The 23,462-nt window shown below is 40.4% G+C and overlaps 1 protein-coding gene across 1 annotated transcript; it reads right to left on the reverse strand.

Moving 5' to 3' along the window:
- Positions 1-3,002: 3,002 nt before the first annotated feature.
- RFC3 (replication factor C subunit 3) lies at positions 3,003-20,975 on the reverse strand. The gene is made up of 9 exons (XM_065417663.1): positions 20,809-20,975; positions 18,036-18,173; positions 15,711-15,778; positions 12,496-12,593; positions 10,895-11,076; positions 10,173-10,309; positions 9,975-10,073; positions 6,503-6,572; positions 3,003-3,317 (listed from the first exon to the last, which is right to left on the reverse strand). The coding sequence occupies exons 1-9, from the start codon at positions 20,893-20,895 to the stop codon at positions 3,126-3,128; spliced, it is 1,071 nt and encodes a 356-aa protein (XP_065273735.1). The 5' UTR covers positions 20,896-20,975; the 3' UTR covers positions 3,003-3,125.
- Between the last annotated feature and the right edge of the window lie 2,487 nt (positions 20,976-23,462).

Here is a 23,462-nt window from a genome sequence, read left to right on the forward strand (position 1 = left end):
ATTAAAAAAAGTAAAGTGACAGTCTAAACCACTGCAGTGAAACTAGCATAGATTATATTGTTTTGGAACATTATTTTAGCTTACTATAGTGTGCAATTATTTGCTCAGTTAATGTAAATTGGTGTAGCTACTTTGCCTTCAATGAAGCCATATGGAATTACACTGCCTGTGAGTCTGGCCCCATCTTTTCTTTTTTTAAATCAGGCCTTATGAATACATGGTTAACCTACATGTTTGTGACTCCTTTAAAGGCATATGGAAATGTAATTTAATGCCCTCCTTAGTCACTCCCATTCTGCCAGTTTATTCTGACAGTTGCTCAGTGGTTGTAATGGAAGAGTTGTAATGTTTCCTTTAGGAACAGCAGCTACTTTAGTAATAGATTTCACACACACTTTTGGTTTAACTTTCAAATACTAACATTTAGATCACAGCTGAAGGAAAAATCTGTACCTATCGTGTACTTGCATGTGGCTGTATATAATTAGAATATCGAAGTAGCAGGAGGCAAGCAGCTTTGTTTTGTATGGGATATTCACAGCATTTTTCATCCAGAAGGATCTCAACATGATTTACAAACTATATAGAGGGATTCCTATCTTTAAAAAGGGAACACTGAGGACATGGGAATTATAGACCAGTCAGCCAATACCTGGAAAGATACTGGAACAAATTATCAATCAGTTTTAAGCACCTTTAAGATAACAGGTTTCTAAGGAATAGCCAGCATGGATTTGTCACGAACAAGGTATACCAAACCAACCTAATTTCCTTCTTTGACTGGGTTACTGGTCAAGTGAAGAGGGGAAACAGTAGACATGATTTATCTTGATTTAGTAAGGTGTTTGACAGTGCCCCATGACATTCTCATAAGCAAACTAGGAAAATGTGCTCTAGCTGAAATTACTATAAGGCAGGTGGACAACTGGTTGAAAAAAACATATTCAAACAGTAGTTAACAATCATTTGCTGTAAAACTGGAATGATGTATCTAGTGGGGTCCCACAGGGGTCAGTCCTGGGTCCAGTACTATTGAATATTTTTATTAAATTACTTGGATAGAATGGAGAGTATGCTTATGAAATCTGCAAATGACACCAACCTGGGAGGGGCTGCAAGCACTTTGGAAGACAGAATTAGAATTCAAAATGACCTTCATAAATTAGAGAATTAGTCTGAAACCAACAAGATGAAATTCAATAAAGAAAAATGCAAAGTACTTCACTTGGGAAGGAAAAATAAATCAAAATGCACAGCTACAAATGGGTAATAACTAGCTAGGTGGTAGTACTGCAGAAAAGGATCTTGGGGAATATAGTGGATGGCAAGTTGAATGAGTTAACAATGTTATGCCGTTTAAAAAAGGTTAATATAATTCTGAGGTGTATTAACAGAGTGTTGCATGTAAGACAAAGGAGGTAATTGTCCCACTCTACTCGGCACTGCTAAGGCCTCAGCTGAAGTACTGTGTCTAATTCTAGGTGTCGCACTTTAGGACAGATGTGGACAAACTGGCAAGTGTCCAGAGGAGAGCATATATAAAAATGATAAACAGTTATGAAAACCTCACCTGTGAGGACAGGTTAAAAAGCTGGGCAAGTTTCATCTTGAGAAAAGAAGATTGAGGGGGCACCTGATAAGTCTTCACATTTTAAGGGCTGTTATACAGAGGATGGTGATCAACTGTTGTCCATGTCAGCTGAAGGTAGGACAAGAAGTAATGGGCTTAATCTGCAGCAAGGGAGATTTAGGTTAGATATTAGGAAAAACTTTCTAACTATAAGGGTAACTAAGCTCAGAAATAGGCTTCCAAGGGAGGGTGTGGAATCCCCATCATTGGAGATTTTTAAACAACATGTTGGATAAACACCTGGCCATGGATGGTCTAGGTTTACTTGGTCGTGCTTCAGCAGAGGACTGGGATTGATAACCTTTTGAGGTCCCTTCCAAACCCACATTTCTATGATTATTCATCCACCATTTCAATGCAGCTGCCTTCAAGTAAAATGCAAAAGATATTCTGTGCCAGCAACTTTCAGAAGAGGAAGAATAACTTCAACTACCAGAGGAATTTTAGTAGACAATATAGTTGCTTGAGTTGGAATTGGCCAGGACACTGGAGCAAATCTCTTATGCAAAACAGTCATTGGTTCTTCAGTGAACACAAGTGGCAAGGACCCATTTTAAAGCATGCTTCTACTCTGAAAAAGAACTGAAGAAATGGCATTGTGGGATTTTTTGTTTGTCTTTCACTGACTGTCATCATCAAATTTTCCAGCCCTATAAACTCAGTGTGGGACCTGAAAGTCTAGCTGGGTTCTTGGCTTTTCACATAAATCCTTATGTAAAGCCAACTGCAATCAAAAATGAATCCTTTAATTGGCTTCAGCTCTGGCTCATGTATTACCAACAAAAGAGATGCTGCAGGCCAAGTTATGCTCCCAGTTACATTTCTGCAATCCCAATGGAATCATAGTTTAACCACCAACATCTTTATTACTGGTGATGACACATGAGGAAAGAATCCAACTGGATTTTCAGATCCCAGGATAAGTTTTGCAGATGTGACAGTTAGAAAAGCCCCCTCAACTTATAAACTGACAAAAACTACGTATGGAACTATTAAGGAACAGCATACATGGGATCCCCCCCCATAAAGCCTTTTTACAGTACATTTTCAGAGTAGAACAGATCTTTGCGGGTCTTCTGAGAGTGTGCACCTATGCACTATCATTGGACATTGGAAAAAACGAACTTCAATTCATGGAGCACCTGGGTTTCTCTCTGTAAGCCAGGTACTGGCTAGACTGAACACTGCTGAGCTTAGAATGTGATCTTGACAGATATCCCCAAAAGTCTATAACTGCCTTTCTGGAAAGCTTACATGCTTTCTAGTTAGCTAAAGACGACTGGGCTCCCTTGAAGACTTAGTGTTCAGAATAAAGGAAATTCTCTTATTTGGCTATTATTGCCAAATGCAATGATCATAATGCAATGAAGTAAATGAGATTTTATTGACTTTGACCTATGGCTTGTACAACATAAGTCTCATAGGAGTAGACTATGTTATTAGCAGAACTTTCAATGTTGTGACATATATTATACTATGTAAGTTCAGTGATGTCTTAGAACATCATGTCTTCTAGTCCATCCTCCATAAACTTCTTATAAAGTGCCATAAACTTTGCCACAAATGCTTCCAGATGATAAATGGCTTTGCTGCCCAGTTGCAGTCGGTGCTCATAGAAGGCTGCCATCTGTGCAACCTCTCCTTTTAGTTGCCCATCACAATTATTTAGAAGTTCTGACAAAAGGCCCTAGAAGAGAAACATATGGCAGTTTTTAAAAGGATGAAATACTACAAAAGCAGGGTAGCATGGCAGATACTATTGTTAGGCATAGCATATACTACATTCACTAGTATTACACATGGTAGATGTATAGGTATTGGGAAATTATGTTAACTGAATGTATTATGTTCTTCCCACAATTCTGTTCACCCAAGTCAAGTACCCTACAACACCTTGCAAAGCTGAATTCAGTCAGCTTTGGCATTAGAAAATAGGAAATCTATCAAAGACAAGATACATTAGTACTCTGCCCTAGTACAAGTTCAGGAGGTGCCTTCATGCCTATTAGTACCTAAAATGCTGTATCCAAAACAAAAAGAAAAAGGGGTATGCGGTGGTACCAGAAAACAAGTTGAAATTGATGGGTGGAATCTTAGATGATGCTAGAGTTTTAGCTTGTGAATAGCCCCATTATAAATAGAGGTAGTACAGCGGTGTATTTTGCGAACATGCCTTCCTTGTAAGCCGCGAGAACAAAAGTCCCGGAAGGACTGGTGGTGTATTAACTTTCTTTCCTGTATCATACGGTTTTGTTTGTAAACAATAAATTGTCTGAGCTTGGTTATTTGATCTTGAACATTTTTAATATTGAACCACAACTGTAACCAAAATCAGTTGGCTATGCTATTACTCAACACCATCATTTTCCTAGAAATAGCTGAGCAAGTAACATCATGATTTTGAACTCACTCAGTGATCCAGCAGAGCAGAAGTTTTCAAGAGCTATCACATCATCTATCCAATAGAACTAACTTTGAATTGCATAAACACTTGTGGAACATTGTCTTTCCAGAAACTTCTCTCTCAGGATAAATTCCTCATCCTGTAAAATCAGGTGACACAATGGTGCAACTGAACAATTTCTACCTCACTAACAACAAAAATAGATTAACAAACTGTGCACACCCCCTTACTGATGTCATTGGGAACTGCAAGTAAGTGTATAGCCTTGAGGATTCTTCACTTGACAGGGGAAGTGAATCTCAATAGCATTCATCAGGAACGGATGTAAATAAGCTCAGAATGACTACTTTAAAAAAAAAAAAAAAAAAACCACGAGAGAGACGACTGCACTAGTTTACCTCAAGAATGACAAAGGCCTTGATATTAAAATTTTATATTTGAGGAAGAAGGGGATAAAGCCATTGCAGAAGCAGCTCTAATGCAATGAAAAGTGTAAGAGACAAGGTCAGTGAGCACCAACACGGCTACAATTGGACTGCACACAAAGAGTTTAAGTTAGTTAAGGGCTTAAGGAGACTGCCAAATATTGGTGTCTTCAAACACATTAGTAACAGGTATTTGAATTTATCTTTAACACAGAGAGCACTTGCACAGCAAGACAACTCAAGCTCTCAGTGGCATCTACCCACAGTACGGCAAAAAGGACAAGGAAAAGCATAACTGAACAGAATATGTCAGGAACACAAGTCAGTTGACATGTCAAGGATTTTACCACAATTTAATCAGAGCTGTGTTTTGTCAATAGAAATAGAGGTTAATGCTGTTGTTTAATCTCAACTCTGCCTTCATTTCCTCCAGTATCCTTTCATGCTGCCTACAATCCACAACTCCTGCCTGGTTGCTCCATTTGTTTCCATCTCCCATAGCAACTTCTATGCTTGAACCACTGTCCCTTCCTTAAAACGTCATACTTCCTTCATGAGGCCTTTCAATACCATTGACACTTACAAAAAAGCACTCACTCTTGAAGTTGACTCCCAACCTGTGTATCGCATCTGTTTAGATGTAATGTCTCCCTCTGTTTTAGACAGCAAGCTCTTTGGAAGCAGGGACCATGTCTTCCAATATGTTTTCTCAGCTCTGAGCATACCGTTGGTACTCAAAGAATGATCTTGTTTTAATAAGATGTTACCTCCCTCTTTCCCAATGAATAATGTCCCTTGCCTCCCATTTCAGTCTTTCACCTTTGCTATTTCAGGCAACCATCCATGTACCGTATAGGCTGGGACCCTATCCTCGAGGGCAAGTCCAGGTGTTTCAATGCTGACCCTGTAGGTGTTCCTCAATCTTTGTTGTGAGCTGGTGGCTGCCACCTCTAAAATGCTGTGGCAAGAACACCATGAATTATGGAGCTTCCCCAATAACACCCCATAATCAATAGCATATCAGCCACCAGCAATTAAAAAAACACGGGGATGCCTTCTAGCATGCAATTATCAGGTAAAGTAGAAGAGTCCTGTATTTTTTGTTGTGTTCAGCTGAGCAAAATGCAGATTGTCTTGTAAACTAAGTAGACACTCTCGGCATTCTGAATTAGTCCAGCTTTAAACCCACTTACCCAGTCCCCAAAACTTGGATAATTCAATCTAGCAAAGGCAATCAAGCGGTCACTGGCTTGGGCACACAGACATTATGCAACTAAAAACATTTGTTAAATAAAAGGATTTGAACTAGATAGAGTAGCAAAGAATTCTGGCTCACAGACAATCTGATCTGCGTCTTGTAAAAGGTGGACCTTATTGTTAATGTTAAATTATTTAGATTACAGTTGAACTATGCCTTGTGCTAGATATTTTCCAAAACAAAGCATAAAATCTTGGGCCCTGATCTTGCAAACACTTATGCATATGCTTAACTTTAAGCACTTGAGCAGTCTTTGATGATCCTGAAAAACTTTCTTTAAAATATAATTTTAATCCTTTTGCCCCAAGTTTGGATTCTCCTAGCTCTGGTAGGGTTACCATATTTTAAGTGTCCAAAAAGAGGACACTCCACGGGGCCCCGCCCCGCCACAACTCCGCTGCTTCCCGCGAACATTTGATTCGCGGGAAGCCTGAAGCAGGCAGGCAGCAGGTGGACTGGGGCTGGGGGGGCGCGGCCCAGTCCAGCCCCCCCGGCCGAGCAGCTCCCTCTGGTGGCCAGCCGGCCCAGGCCAAGAGGCTCTGGCCCCAGTGTCTCCCGCCCGGCTCGGCTCGGGCCCTGGGCCGCCGGCCCCCGGCCGAGCGGCCCCCTGGCCCCGCACGCCGGCCCCTCCCTCCCTATTTTCCCGGACATGTCCAGCTTTTGGGGATTTCCTCCCGGATGGGGATTTGAGGCCCAAAAAGTCAGACATGTCCGGGAAAATCCGGATTTATGGTAACCCTAGCTCTGGTTGAGGTGAACAGAGTAAGTGCTGGGAGTTAAATTACCTTCATTATTATCTCAGGAGGAATGCAGTGGGTTAAGAGTTCATAAAGCCGTCCACGAACTTCAAGTAACCTGTTGGAATGAAATCACGAAGTATTACAGTAATGTCCACAAAGCCTATTTTATATTTCTAAAAAACATTTGTTCTATTATTAAACAATGTTATTGAAACCCCAGACATGGACTGCCAAGCATAATTAAGTTCCCTTAGCCTGAAACCTTCCTCTAATATTAAGCAACCTGCAGTACTCCCACGATGTAAAGTCAGTCTCAACATGCACGTTACATAACTCAGAAGTGGGGAGGGTGTTACTAAACAAGTTTTGGACAGTAGTTATGACATGCTCAGGCTGAATCTAGAAGATATAAGGCTCCAGAACAAGCTGTTCTTACTCCCCCACCCCCTTTAAAAAAAAAAAAAAAAAAAAAAAAAAACTCTTAATGTGACTTTTGTCCAAGTTCAATGAGAAGTTGCCACAAAATGATTAGAAATCAGGATTCATTTTTATGTTGCTGGTTTACACCTTTCAGTCATCTTGCCCACATTACTGAAGAATCGCCAGTGATTAATTCCCACCAAATTCACCCCTGGCAATAACTGCCTCTTGATAGACACTTTGTCTCATCTTATCTGAAGTCTGATACCCAGAAGTGCTAGCACTTACTGTGGGTGATTGCTGTGTTTTCCCCCCTCTAGATCATACAGCAATGATACAGATCACAGAAAAAAAAGCTACATTACAAAAGGAAGGTAATTTGGGAAGAGGAATGTGAATAGGTAGAGGAAATGACAGAAGAAGCTTGTCCTTTACAAAGAAAATGTATTCGGGACAATTTGATCTCACAACAGTTACAGTGCCTTGGCATCTGTTATTTTTACCTTTATGTCACTTATGTGTGTTCTCGGCCTTGTGAATTGTTTTTTGTTGTTGTTTTTTTTAAATACAGTTTTGACTCCATTCCAATTACTGTGGATATCTAGCTTATGAGTCAGACTCTTAGGTGACAACACAAGAGCTTTCTTCCTTAAAAATTACACCTACAAAAATAAAAAAAATAAAAAAGGATTCTTCCCCGAAGATTCTAGGGAGGGCTTGGAGGAAGTTATCCATTGGTCTCTATGGTCCAACAATTTATGGATGTGAATTAAAAAAATAAATAAATAAATACACAGTTAAAACAGAGTACATTAATTTAGGCAAGTTAAATGAGGTGCAGGGAGAAGGCTAGGCACTTGAGTTTAAATGGAATCATAGGGAGCATGCCTCCCATTAGGGCTTCAAAATAGTGCAATTGTATTTCTGCCAGCACTATATATTTTAAAAATGGGCAATTGTTTCCTGTGACCATAAATGCACCAGAGCAACAGAGAACTAGTGCCAACGCTACTGCTCTTCACAGCTAAAGAGGAAAGTTTCATAGTACTATGGAAAAAGAACAACCACGTCCACCATTTTCAGCAGGAAATAGAAGTGCTGTGAACAAGCCAATTTGTTACCTGATACAATGTTACAAAGAGCTGTTCAGCGACTAAAAATCACATCTACCACGCTGCCTCACTAGGACAGATGCACACACACATGCATACACACACATTGAAATGATTCTAGATCAAGCAAAACCAAAAATAAGTATCTACAATTCCATTATTCAATTTCATTTCTTCCAGTGAGTCAATACTATTTAAAAAAAACTTTAACTGCATGCATCCAACTGAAAGGGAGCCACAAAGGATCCAGGTACCACTTTTTGTTATTGTGCTTGCTGATGGGTTCATTAATATGTCTGTAGTTGATGGATTTCACCATGTAGGCTAGGTTACTACGCAAGCCAGAGTACTGAGATAATGTTTGAAAATCATCATCATTTGGTACAAACTACAGAAATTGGGCCAGAGCATGATGCAGCCCAAATTAGAGACATTCTGAAGAAGATTAAGATATGAAAATTTGTGGATACATTGCATTTGGTGATGGATTTAATTTCCAGCGTAACTGAAGTGTCAAATTTTTCAACGAGAAGATCTGGTTTGATACTTTGTAAAGAAGTAGAAAATTATATGCTGGAACTCTCAGCAACAAAAGACAATCCTTGTTCCTTATGTCTGAAGAAAAACTTGCCTTAGAGATGACGGATTTGAAGAGGTAAATGTTTTTGGATCTTTACAGATAATACAGCAGAAAAATCAGATCTGTATGCTAGAAACTGCCATTTAATAGATCAGTGCCAGATTCCCCAGGCTATATGGCCTCCACCATTCATATGGTTTCAATGCTTTGACTCCACACAATGGCTTGATGAAAGAAAAATAACTGGCTCATTATTGCAATGTACAAGTTTAAATCTTCTAGATAACTTTACACCGGCACTGAGTCATAGGGGAAAAAGGAGAGTACCCTGTGTCAGTGACTGCATCTAAAATTTCACATCAGTATCAAATCCACAATAATAGTACAGGTATATGATCAAAAAACCTTTTAGCTACCAGGCCTTCCAGCCTTTCAGAATATATTGCAGTTAATGGAAATACTGTCATTGTCCTACAACACTGCAGTGGTAGAATGTGGATTTTACCCACCAACTTATTTAAAACAAGCCAAACAAAGTAAAGCACACTCCAGAACTTTATGCATGTGTTAATGGCTCAAGTAAAGATGCTTTCTGGCTCCATCATGATACTATCTATTGACTTGAATGGAGACTAGGAAACAAAACATTCATAGACAAAGCAACATCAGGCAGCACTAGATGTTTTCAGACTGCTGTTGGTAGTGGCATTTTAATGCATACTAAGCAGAGGATAAACTGAATGGAGCATAAGACTAAGCGAGGGTCAGAACAATTTGAAACACTGGCCCAATAATCCAAAAGAGAATAAGGAAAATACAGAGAAATTGTTAGACGATCACAGTAGCAACAATGTTTTATTTCACTTTAACTAAGAAATGAGACCACATCCAGAAAGTAGGACAACTTTATTGTCTAACTCAATTTTGAAGTCTTATACGCCTGTGGGCAAATCATCAGAATACTTTTCCCCAAACCTTCCATATACTTTTGGCTACAAAGCTCAGTCATGATTTAAATACCATGAGGTAAGTAACTTTTAGCTTGTTTAACACTTTATCATAGAGCAAAACAGACCAGAACTGGCTTCCAAATTCAGACTAGTGCTACAGAACTCCAGGGTACCTGGTCTGTGTTTATAATGGATATATAAATTGAGCACAATCACATCATAACAGTGTGTCCTGCTTATTTATTTTGTGACAGAGGCTAACTTTACTAGTTTCTGAAATCCAATCTAGCCATCTCCTGTAGGCTTTAAACCCATTTACTTTGGATGCAAAGCACAGGCATTCCAGTACAAAGCTATTAAAATGCCACAAAACATTTAATATAAAACACTTCTTACGCTCATAAGTACTCTGATAACCTAATAATTTACAGTTAGAACCAAATAGCTCCACCTACCTCTGGGGAGTCTGCTGACTGACAATAGCATTTGCAGTCTCTCTCAGATATACCTCCCAGTCTGTCTCAGGGATGTCCTGATCTGAAGTGAAAGGATACCTGCACAACAAATAATCTCTCATATTTTAGCAACAAGCTTAGAGCGAATGTGTATTTTTCTACAAAGAGTAACCTACATTAGTTTCTCCAATGACTTACTGCTGGACTCTGCAAGCCTCACACATAAGCAGTGCCTTCCGAAGATTCCTGCCAGACTTTTCTGCTAGCCTACGAGCCAGATCTTGAGGAAGAGTCAGCCCCTCCTTCTTGCACACACTGGACAACACATGACAGATCTAGATGGGAAAGACGTACCATGACGATACAGAAGCTCCCTGACTTACGCAAGCGTTCCGTTCCGGAACGCCTTGCGGAAGTTGGGAACGTATCTCCGACAATTACGTGCAAAAAAACAAAAACAAAAAAAACCCAACACCTTACGGAACGTACGGAATTTTTTCCGTAAATCCGGATTTCCGTAAGTCGGGTTTGCGTAACCCGGGGAGTGTCTGTATAACAAACATAGGCATTGTAGTTGTAGCCGTCAGTCCCTGGATATTAGAGAGACAAGGTGGATAAAGTCCAAGAAAAGATATTAGTTCATCCATCTTGTCTCTCTTTAGTGGAATAGTTCATAGCCCAAAGACTGTTTTCAGGCTTAAGCATCTCTAGAACAGCCACCGTTTTTTTGCAAAGGTCAGCCAGGTATAAGGGAGCAGCTCCAGTTTGCCCACTCAATGGATATTGTGCATACTGATCAAAGGCAAGTCCTAGACTACAGACAGAGACGGGTCATTTTCTGTAATATACTTTACATACACACAGTAAAAACTTGGCTGATGAAGTTTCTACTGGAGGCTCATTTTTGCTTCCAAACCTACATCTTCAATACTGGGAGCAGGCACTCGCACTGCCAGACATCTGCTTTGAATAGGTGCAATGATTTTTGAAACGGAATTGCAACACAGGATCAATCTGCAGGTGGCCATATATTTCTCCATGGTTCTTCGCAACGCATGCTGAGCATCTTTAGTAAGTTTATCAACTTCTGTCAGCAGCACCACTGCAAGAAGGGGAAAAAAGGTTAAATTAACTTTATTAGAAGAGTTTCACAATAAATTTAAAAGTAATTTTTTGTTTAAGTTTTAGAAAGATAATGAAGCAAGGCACACAGCAAGCAAGGTGCAATGTGGTCCCATGGACAACTGTGCTGGGACTCAGAAGACCTGGGTTCTATTTTCAGCTGTCACTGAGATGAGGAGATACCTTGATCAAGCCACTTCACCTTCTACATCTGTTTACCTCCTACTCTTCATCAGTCTTGCCTATTTACATTTTGCTCTCTTCAAGGCAGGGACTGTAGGTGCTACTGTGATGCAAATAATCAAATTAGGTTTGAAGGCCAAGACAGTCACTGTACTGCTTATACTATGGCTAATACAGTAACTAGCAGTGTTTTCCCAAGAATTTTAAGGAAGGGTTGCAGCTGAATTTTCTGAGAACCTATAGTGTAAGGAAGTATTAAAGCAAATAGTTTATCAGTACACTCCTTTGATTACAAACTCATACTTTAATTTAACGAGTGCAGGAGGTAGAAAACCCCTTGTGCTGAACGTTGGAGGCCCTTTATGCACATTGCTCTCCATGTTTATCCAAAGATGTTTCAAAGTAATTAGTGGGCATATTTTACTGGATTGTAGCAAATTGCTAAAGTTTGGTAATAGCTCAAATTTAATGTTTCCCTGAGAACTGTGAAGAAAATGGTATAGCATATCAAAGCTAGAACCACTAGTACATTATTTCTACTCTACTGTATTCTCTCATCTTTCTTGGGTTTGTCTCATTTTTCTTTTTGCATTTATCTCTGGTTTTGGGGTTTCTTGGTTTCTGTGAGGAAAGCAGCTGTAGTAATTTATATTTGGAAACAGTGAAGAGGAAAACTGGTATCTTTTAGATTAGCAGTCACTTCCCTCTGTAATTCTTCCATGTATGAAGTACTTCTGCACTGAACACTTCATACATAGTGGGACAGCATAAAGAAACTGAAAGTGACAAATATATATGAAGGACACTCAGTCCTACTTCATTTCCTTCTGCTACCAATGCCACAGGAAATAGGCTGCTACTGATGGGCTGTCTATCAACCATCATACATACATCCATAATGGCCACCAGTCTCTGACAAAGAAGCATGAAAAGTGACCAAATTTTGGGAAGGCTGATATGAGGCTCACAATAACAATAAGCAAATCAAGAGCTGCATCTATGCGACGTCAACATCTTTTGCTACAATCACAGAAATACTCTTCACTGTCAAATACAAACCAAAGCCATAAAGAGAGAAATGTCTGAGGCAACTGGTGAAGATACAAGGTGGAAGAGACATGTTTACTTCTCAAGTACATCTTCAGACCCGGTCAAAATAGTCACAGAGGTTTTTCTCCTCCAAAGTTTTGGCCCACATTTAACTTGTTTTACTAACCTTTAAAATCTCTTTGAGTACTTGTCTCAAGTTGTTGGGATTGTGCTACTGTCTTCAATAGCTCCTGAATTACCACACGGTCACTGTTTCCTGCATCACTGTACAAAGAGTTCAGATAACAATTGATTTTGTTGTAACACTTACTTCTTTTAAAAGTGCCCACACCATATCTACAATACATTCTTCTAAGTAGCAACTGAGGCAGTTATTTTTTTTAAAAGCCCAAAATGTAGCTTTTTAAATAAAGAACACAAGACGGACTGAGTTTCGAATTCATTTAATCTGTACATTAAGTGGCTATTGACAAGCTATTGTCCTAATATTTTGAAACTCATACCATACATAGACTTGCATTTTATATGTATGTGGGGAGGGAGACCAGTTAGGAACTGCAACAAATTATGTTTGTGCCTGCATGATTTTAATGTAATGGTATGAGAAATCAGCTTTTAACATCTCTTCTTACCAGCAATATAAATACAGTATTTCTTGCTTCTCAACTTTCTAAAAGGCCATTTTGTCTTTGACAAAAACGCTAAATCAGCCAGTAGGACACATGGCTTTCACTGAACACAAACACCGATTCCAGCATTATAAAGTCCTCCACATCATGTGGCCATGGAAAGGGCTAGAGATATCATAAGTGGAGATCTTGTAGAACCTGCAGGTTTAGTGTCAGCTTGAAAGTTTCTGAAGCATGCCTCCTCAGCCCCCAACATTGCCTGTTTTCTTTTTATCTGAAATCGTTATAAGAAGGTAGCCCCTTCTCTTTTCACCCTATGTGGTGATTTGCCTCTTATAGCAGAAAACGTGGGCATGTTTATTTTCTAAATTATTTCAATGTAATCCACACTAAAAGTGTGGCTCTCTGTCCTCATCTAGCTGCTACACCACCCATAGGAGCTTATGATTCTGCTACTGGCTTCAAGCTACTGGATGCTTTTAGATCCAAAGGTCCCAAGTTCGTTCACCCCCTGGAGATGTACCCTCCAGGGGTGTCATTACAAGGAGAGGGGAAACTCACAAAGCATTAGGGTGTAGGAGAAAAATGGATTCTCCAGCAATGGGAAGTTTACCAGTGTCACCATTGTCACGGATGGCTATTTCAGGTATAGGACTGAAGCCAACTCTCCCCCCACAACCAAAAAACTTAGTGTTCTTACAAAAGAAAACCATGCATTCTCTGCAATGGCTTTTTAGATCCTTCTGACCGCATAACTGAGCAGTTGATCCAAATGCCATGCAACATTTAGTGATAAGTTCAAAGAATGTATGGATTCCCAATTTGGGTGCCAAACAACAAGTGATAAAACTGATATCAGGACTAAGCAAGATGGAATACAGAGGCTTCCCAGTACCATACACTTTCAGTGACTCACAAATGCAGTACATTTAAAAAGCCTACCTCTGTGGCTACAACCAATAAAAAAGTGATTTTCATTTTAAAACTAGCTTTTGCTTTGGAACTGGGGACATCCACATTTCACAATAGAAGTTTTTCATCACTTAATATGCAAGTTATGAATCAAATATGACTCCATACGATATCTTAATTTGCATGTTTTGGCATTTAAGTGTGATTTTAAGATGATAGAGTTGCTACTCCTTGAAATGATATATGATGTGTGTCATCACAGATATATCAGTGGTTTGACAGCTGACGGAATGATCAGTTGTCTCAAGGTTCTTTAGCTCTTTCAAGAGTATTCAGGACAAAAGGCACTTTCAATGAGAAAAATCTTATGTTCTAACAGGTTTAGTACCAGTAGGCTTCATCAATATCTCATACAGAAAATTTAGTGCAGGAATACAAAATTTAACTTATGACTCAGTTTTCTAAGGTTCTTAGTGATTAAGCTACAATTATTTTAATATAGGCACCTCTCTGCTATAATAGAGAGTCTGGTTAATAATTCCATGGGCAAAGGGGTAGGCTAAGCTTGATGTTATTTTACTGTTTCGAACATTTCAGTGTGAAGAAGGTTAGGCAAAGCAGAGTTATAATTCAGGCGTATGTTCTGTTTTCTCCTTCTCCATACAGGGGACTCCATTTAAGAGCATCTGCCTATGGCAAGTTACGTAACCAGCAGGCAATGTCCTGAGTGTCACAGATGAAATCTGTATAACAGTTTGGAGGAGGAAATAAAACCGCTTTGTTTAACAAACGTTTATAATAGATTTAACACCTGTATGTTTCCACCCCCTTTTCTTTAAGTTCATTTTCTCTCCGTTGACCTTTTACTGTGCTCCATATTTCTTAAATGTACCATACTACTTCACTGAACATGGAGTGATAATTCAATCAGAATTCTATAGGTGGTACTGATACTGACATTCATGAATATTAGTAGAACACAGATTTATATGTTGTTTGTTCAGTTACATACACATGGAAAGATACATATGTCCAATTCAAGATGTAATTATTCAAACTGTTAGGTTTTAGCTCCGATCAATAAAGCACAAGGGTAAACAACATTGATACTAACCAAAAAACACTAAAGTAGACACTGGTATTGTATACATTTAATAGGTAGTTAGTCTACATTTTAGGATATTTGCATTTGGAGTAGAATATTTAAATTCTGTATATCTATAAGTAGTTTCTAAAACATTAGGAAAAAGTCAACTTATATTATCAGAAGTCCCGTGGCCTGTGTTATACAGGAGTTCGGACTAGGTGATCACAATAGTCCTTCTGACTATATAATCATGAATCTATGAATCAGCAAAATCGTCAGAGGAACACTAAAATTCTCCATATTTTAGACCAGAAACACACTTGAGCTTTTTTTGTATTACGAAATACTTTGTACACCACACTTATTTTTAACATGTGTTTTTGCATTCTTATTAAAGGGGGAACAAAAATAAAAATCATTCAGGGCCATGTTTTCAAAATTGCCTTAACTTGACCTCTGAATTTGCAGATCCACCTGTTTGTGCATAAATGTGAGTGTTAGGTCTTACAATCTGCTGGTAAGACAGCAAACTACTAGATGAACATAGGAAATCCAAGTTTTTCATCATCCAAAATCATGTATTTCAAAAACCTGGTCTGCACATTTAGGGCCTAAATCTGCAAACAAAAGTTTTTCTTCAAAGGAACTACTTGCTTGAGTAAGAGGTTGAATCCTTAGAAGTCAAGGCTTTTTGAAAATATGGTCATTCAAGTAGAATATCCTAATTAAATATTCTTTTTATTATGAACTTACCTTGGGTTAACTTCAAGATGATAATTGCTTGCAATGGTACTAATTTCAATTTTCTTTTTAGAGGGTGTCTGTGTAGAAAATAAAAAAGTTAGATTTCAAAGCATCTTATTTTAATATAAAAAAAAGTCAATTTTTGGATTTGAAGAATTATAATTGGCAGATCTAGTAGCTTGGCAGCAGCATTATGGCAAAAGACCTGGATTTGGGTTCAGGTTCATACATCTTTCTCCCCATGTGAATGGAGGTCAGGAGTATTGGGATGTGGTTAAACCTCTAAAAATATATTGATGGCTGTTTACTACAAGAGTTGATCTATCAGAATTAATAGAGATTCTGGACATGATAATGTGCTATAGATGCAATGGTTACTAAATTATTTCCTTTAAGTAACAGCAATGAATAAGAAAAACTACCTTGTAATAAGATGTCAGAATCAGCGATAATGCTCTACCTACCATATCAAATATGATATTCAGACCACTGCTGAAGGAATTAAGAAGTAATAACAGGAGAAATTCTATTTACCATACTATGAAATTTTAGTGTTCCTCTGATGATTTTGCTGATTCAGAGATTCATTATTATGTAGTCAGGACTACTGTGATCATCTAGTCTGACCTGTATAACACAGGCCACAGTCTCTGAATTAATTCCTGTTTGAATGCTTTTCTAAAAGACATGCTCTAGAGTTCACTCAATTTAAAATTTGCCAGTGGTGAAGAATCCACAACCACCTTTGGAAAGTTGTTCCCATGGTTAATTACCCTCATTGTTAAACATTTGTGCCTTATTTCTAGTCTGAACTTTTCTAGCTTCAATTTCCAGCCACTGGATCTTCTTATACCTTTGTCTGCTAGATTGACAAGATCTTTATTATCAAATATCTGTTTCCCAAGTAAGTACTTAGACTGATCCAGTCACCCCTTAAAACTCTCTCCTTCCCAATAAGGACTTTTAATTGATAACACAGCATCTTAAACAATAGATTTCAAGTGCCTGCCTTGTTCCCCAGGCAGCTAATTACTGAAACAGATCTCTTCTCCTGTTGAAACTGTCACTATGGGAATGATTAGATAACAAATTATGACAAACATAAATGGGAGAAAGATAACATTAAAGGTTTATAAGTAAGGGCCACAACATAGATTAACTCTCAATTGATAGATTTGAGTTAACCTGAAGCAAAAATTCAAGCGCTGGGCCCAATTCGGATCTCAAATACACAAGTACATTCAAAGTAATGCCAATAAAAGCAACATGAAAGAAATCAACATCAGAATCTGGTCCTCAGTACTTAATGCTAAGGACATACCCTGCAGCGCAGCCTGGCCACAAAGTGCAAGTGTGAGGGAGACTGACAAACTAAAATTCACTTGGTCAAAGGAAAATGTTCAAGTGACCAATTTTATAAGTTTCAGAGTAGCAGCCGTGTTAGTCTGTATCCGCAAAAATAACAGGAGTACTTGTGGCACCTTAGAGACTAACAAATTTATTAGAGCATAAGCTTTCGTGGGCTACAACCCACTTCTTCGGATGCATATGCATATGCATCCGAAGAAGTGGGTTGTAGCCCACGAAAGCTTATGCTCTAATAAATTTGTTAGTCTCTAAGGTGCCACAAGTACTCCTGTTATTTTTGCGGATACAGACTAACACGGCTGCTACTCTGAAACCTGTCATTATGCAAGGCACTGCATTTAGCCGTATGGAGTGGAAATCCATCAACTTCATGAAAAAACTCGTACAGATACAGACAGACATCATCTTCCTTTCCAAATGCAAGCAGATGGACATCATACCAAAAGGACTAAAGGTAAAAAATCCATTACAATCTACATATCACACAGACTATGCTGAGAGACTGTGTCACACACTCTCAAAGAAACTGCGAAACCACCTGATCAGCATCCTATACAACAAACAGGGAAAGATTAAGAATGAGCTCTCAAAACTGGATACTCTCATAAGAAACCAACCTTCCACACAAACTTCCTCATGGATAGACTTTACAAAAACTAGACAAGCCATTTACAAGACAAACTTTGCCTCTCTACAAAGGAAAAAGGACACTAAACTATCTAAACTGCTACATGCCACAAGGAGCCACAACAGTAGTTCCCTTAACCCAGCCAGCAATTTTATAAGTGAGTTTGAACTTTCTACTGAGGTGAAGAAATCTGAACATTTTGGAATTATATTGACTTTCGTTTTTACTATTGTGGACCTCTCTATAGGAATACATACTCAGCATTGTAGTATATAAAAGAGAGGATGTATATATACACAATTATTTTCTTTAAAAAATGCACATGATAAATTTCTTACTGTTATGCTCTGATGTTCAATTCTCAGTTTCTCCACTCCTGCACCATACAGCTCCCTTAACAAACACATTATCCTGGTCTTTTTTCCAGCTCCAGATGGTCCATACACTACCAGATGAGGGAAGTCACCACACTGAACCTGCAAACAGTGCAATAAAACTAATTATAGTAAAGTTTCCCCTATGCTAGGAAATTAACAAACTGCATCAGATGAGGACTTTCCTTACAACATTACTATTAAGTAATTTTTCATATACAATTCTACAGTACTTCAATTTAAAAATATAGCCCAGAATTAGTGGCTCTTTGAATTTCTTTCTTCCAGGTATACTTCCATCATATATGCTGTGCGCCTCTGAAAATTAAAGATGATGCTTTGTTTTGTTTGTTTTTTTAGAAAGTTTGAAGTACTTTCAGGTATTACATTTGCTCCTGAGACTCCGGCCAATTTTTGTGGATACACAGTCACTTTCATCTTTTTAAAAAGATGTTTCCATCCCGCTTGTTGCTAAGTGAAAAGCTTTCACAAACGAGAAACAGACTGACACAGGGAAACAGCAAAACTATCCACAAAATAAACTAAAAATAGAGAAAACTGTGTCTCTGCTCTCTTTCAGCTCAATATACTATGAGTATTACCTTTAACAATATAAAGCTATTCAAACAAAAGCATAATTTTTAAGTTGAGTGTCTCTTTAAAATGACAAAACCAGTTTTTGTTTCTAAGAGCGCCAGTAGCCGGTTTAAAAAATATATTTCACTAAAACCTAGCTTCAAAGCTAGTTTTAGTTAGATATATCAAGAAGTACAGAATTCAAAGAGTGAATCTAGGACAATCTGGATAAGACTCAGGACATCTGGGGGCTTGAACAGTTTTGTACCCATGGGTTTTATTCCCATCTTTGACCTTAATCCCTGTGACCTTGACCAAGTCATTTATGATCTGATGATTTCAGAAGTGCTGGACACCAACAGCTTCCATAGAAGTCAATGTATGATGTGAGTGCTTTGCATTTCTGAAAATCATGCTAATAAATCGCTTTGTGCCTCTTTCCTCTCCCATCTGCTTAATGGTAATAGTGATGGTGTGAGGCTTAATTCAATAACACACGTAAAATGCTTGCAAACCTTTGCATGGAATGCATTCTAGAGAAGAGAAAAGTTTTTTCCCCCTACATGTCAGGGCTTGTCTTCACTGCAAGTTAGTTTGAGTTATTACATATGAGTTGCTAGCCTAGCTCAAGTGTGGGTATGTCTACAGGACTACAGAGCCTATGTCAGCATAGGTATGCCAACACATACCTGTGCTGTAGATGCAGCCTACACCTACAGGAGTAGATCAGTGTAGGAACATCACCTCCACAAACAATGTTATGAATGTTGACAGAACCCCTCTTCCACCAACATAGCTACACTGGAGGTTTTGTTGGCATATCTATGTTGGTCGGGGTATGGGTATTTTTTCCATATCTTGGACCAATGTAGCTATGCTGACATAACTTAAGTGTAGACCAAGCCTGAGAGTGACCACACTGTGAAACAACATTCAAACTAGCAGGGCAATTTGATCAGCAAAATGGTGACTGGATTAGTAGCTTCATTGGATAAACATCTGATGAGTTGTAACTCACTGCTCATCCCCACTGCACTACTAAAGCACAGGAACATCAAACACCCACCCCCATCCCATACCATCCACATCAGACAAGCCAGTTAGAACTCAAGCTAGAGATATTTGTGTGTAGAAAGGAAGTTGGGCAAAACTCCAGTTGTACCTTGAGCTAACACTGCTGTGGAGACAACACTGCAAGGTGCCATCCTAGGTCAAAGAACAGGTGTCATTTTAAGTCTGGCTATCAGCTGTTACAATTAATTGTTTGTAAAACACACTGAAGATGAAAAGAGTTCTATTTATTGTTTGTGGCAGGGATTAAATGGTCATAGTGAGGGCCAGGAAAGTACTATGTGGACTGTAAGCAAGTTATTTCCTCATTATCAGTTTTCATATTGGCAGGATATACATTTCCAATAGGGTGACTGTATTACAGTGCACAGTTTCTTCCCAACCAGACTGTTATTGTTATTCAGTTATTGCACTTGTCATTTTGTATTGTAACAGAGATAAATATGCAGTATTGAATGGCAGGCGGGTGTGAGGTTACCATCCTGCTACCTGAGGCAGATGTAACACAAACTGCAGCTCTACCCCCTGCTTTAATAAAACAAAGTCACATGCACAAAGAGAGTTTGCAAAACTTCATCTCCTTATTCTCTCTAAGCAAAGCAAGCAGGAACTTAGCACCAATAACTAGAGGGCAGAGTCTGCTCTGTTGGCAGCCGTGCGCGACTGGGAAGAGAATCAGACTCTAAGCCAGCACTTAGGGGACAGCAGCCCCCCACCAGTAAAGCTGAGGTGCCTGGCCCAGCCCCAGGAGACCCCTAACAGTGCTACTGAGGGGCATTTGTTTGGTTTAAAGAGGGCGCCCCCCGCTGCCCCGGGGGATGGGGCGGTTCCCGTGCCATCCTGAGAGATGGGGGGGGGGGGGCGCAGAGCAGAGGGGGATGGGGACAGCACAGGGAAGGAGGGCCAGGGGGAGATGGGGGTAGCAGGGAGGCAGTGGTACCAGATGGGCCGCGGTTCTGAGGAGGTACCAGACGGGAGAAGGGGGCGGGGTTACTGGAATGGGCCGCGGTCCTGGGGAGGGGTTACCCGAGGGGGGTAGCAGGGGCTCCCCTCGCGGCCCGGGGCTGGGGGGCAGAGGCTGGTTCCTCACCAGGTTGCGGAGCTGGGCCGCCTGCTCGCGGTGATAATCCACCCTGCCGAGGGCACAGGGCCGGTACTTGTCCGCCCAGAGACTCATCGCTGCGGGGCCCAGGCAGAGCGGGATTGAAAAGCGCGCGCCGCCCCAGCCCTCAAACCCCGCCGAGAACAGCCCTTATTACGGAGGCCGCTTCGGGACAGACCTAACCGACATGCGGAGCCAGCGGAACGCGCCCAGGCAGGCCGCAAGGGCGGGGTAGGGGAGGAGAGCGAAGGCGCCAGGGGCTCGGAACCTCCCCGCCTAGGCTGGGGAGGGGCAGCTCGCTCCGTGCCCAGGGCGCGGCCTTTCCCTCAAGGGGACCCCGCACCACAGCGCGGAACAGCCCCCACCCCTAGCAGCCGGACATCTCACAGCACCGTGACCCCTCCCTCTCTCCCGGCCAGTGTCCTAGTGCAACGCCCTGAGCTACCGCAGCAGCCTGCCTGCCTGCAGACCGTGCCTGGCACCGCCCAGCCTGCCTGCAGCCTGGGCCTTGTCCAACCCACTGCAATGCAGCATAACGCCCAGCACCATTTCCTGCAGTGCTCTGACAGGGCAAGACCTCACAGCGCCACTCTGTGACACTCCCCTTAGCATAATGTGCAGGTACCATGTCATCTCATCTCAACACCCTGACCACTGTGCAACACTGTGCCTCCTAACACCTAGCACATCTAATGCCCAACAGCACCATGCCCTGCAGCAATCCAGACACCCAGCACCTCACAGCATCACAGCTCAATGCCACCCCAGTGTGGTGCCTCCTTACCACAATGCCCTGCAAGCACCACAGCATAACGCCTCGTCAAGCATAATGCCCCCCCCCCCGTACCTCAACGTGGCCCAGCACCGCAGCAAAAGCTCATGCAGCACAACACCCTTTTGCCCCACAATGGACAAATTGCAGCACTTCAACACAACGTCCCAGTTCTGTGATATCACAACACCACAGCATGGCACTCTGCACCACTGCACAACATGCTGCAGCTACAAAATGGTGCCTCCACATCACAACTGCAAAACACCTGCAAACCAGTGTCCTGTCCCACTACCACAGCCTGATGTCCCACAGCAGCTCCACCTGGATCTAGCACTATGCAGGTATCAGGAAATGTTCTCACTGTTCCGTAAAGTGGTCAATGAATCTCTTACCATTATTCAGAATTGGTTTCTATTTCTGGGTAAATTCAAGTCATTGCCATGTAACACTGTTTTTAAAAATCATCCCATTGTCTCTGCAGTATATACTTCATTTGTTTTGTGCTGGAAAAATTAGGAGCACAAAATCCATTTGAAGTACCAAGTACTGAGAATACAGTACTTGTGCACCACCATTTTTGGAATTAAGTACTTCCCTGTGGAAAACTGCTTCACAATTTCATATGTGACTGTTATTCTCATTAGTTGTATGCAGTATAGTTGTAGCTGTGTCTGCCCCAGGATATTAGAGAGACAAGGTGGGTGAGCTAATATCTTGTATTAGACCAGACCAATATTACCTGGCCCACCTTATCTCTCTAATGCTCATTAGTTTGAAGTTTAAGGTCCTGATCCAACAAGCCTACTGAAGTCAGTATCAACTGACATCACCTAACATTCCTGTAAACCAATTTGTCTCATATTCTTACATGACTCCTGGGGCACAGAGTGAAAACAAAACATAGAAATGGCAACAAAAATGTAGTAGGACATCCTCATGAGTTAAAACATTGACTAAGGACATGTTACTACCCCTGATACACATAATGTAGACAGATCCAGCCACACAATGTCCGTAACATTCCCATGGAAAGTTGTACTTTGTTTTAGGAACATAGGAATTGCCAGATGGAATCAGACCACTATCCTGTCTCTCACAGTAGCCAGAACCAGAGGCTTCTTTTCACAAGGGTCTGGCATCCGAGCCCCCTGCTCAGCGAGTTCATTTCAGTTGAGTGTGACCCCCTCAATCAGGACAAGGTAAGCACAGGTCTGCTGCCCTTTACTTATACGAAAAGGATAACAACATTTTATTACATCTGCATTCAGTACTAAATTGATTTGTAACCCAGCACCAGCTGTCAAGACTGAATCCCAACTCTGTCATTTCGAGTGCAGAAGTGGGGCCCGCAAGGATTAAAAAAATTAATACTTGCCACTCCAGGCTTGTATGAAACTCCCAAGGTTACAGCTTTTCACTGACCTTGGTTTGGTAAACGCTGCCACAACCCAAATGCAAAAAAAAAAAAAAAAAAACACCTTTGAACCCAGGAAGGAGCACTTGGGAATTCCTGCCTGTGGGGTACCCTCAAGCCCTTTCACCCCCTGCTCCGAGAAAGAGCTGAGAAAGTAAACAAAGGAAATTAGCTGTGGCTATCAGCTAATCAAACAACATGCACAAACATCTTAGGACACCAAAATCCAATCCTGTTCTTAAAAAAGGTAAATTTTATTAAAAACAAAAAGAAAGAAAATACATCTGGAACTTAGACTTTTGCTAGATTTTAAGAGAGCAATTCCAAAAATCAAGCAACCAAAATAGATTTCTTTGGGGTTCAGCTTAAAGGTTAAAAGCAAACAAAAGCATCTGGGGTTAGCACAGAGGAGTCCACAGCCAATAAGAAATAAAAGAAATAACCCTAATCGCG

The sequence above is a fragment of the Emys orbicularis genome, chromosome 1, assembly GCF_028017835.1.
Source record: "Emys orbicularis isolate rEmyOrb1 chromosome 1, rEmyOrb1.hap1, whole genome shotgun sequence".
Classification (NCBI taxonomy): domain Eukaryota; kingdom Metazoa; phylum Chordata; order Testudines; family Emydidae; genus Emys; species Emys orbicularis.

Coding starts and splice junctions, on each gene's coding strand:
- RFC3 (XM_065417663.1), bottom strand. CDS start 20,895: ATGAGTCTCTGGGCGGACAAGTACCGGCCCTGTGCCCTCGGCAGGGTG. Junction 15,779..18,035: donor TTGAACATCAGAGCATAACA/GTAAGAAATTTA, acceptor TTTTCTACACAG/ACACCCTCTAAAAAGAAAAT. Junction 6,573..9,974: donor AGTCAGCAGACTCCCCAGAG/GTAGGTGGAGCT, acceptor TCATTCCAACAG/GTTACTTGAAGTTCGTGGAC.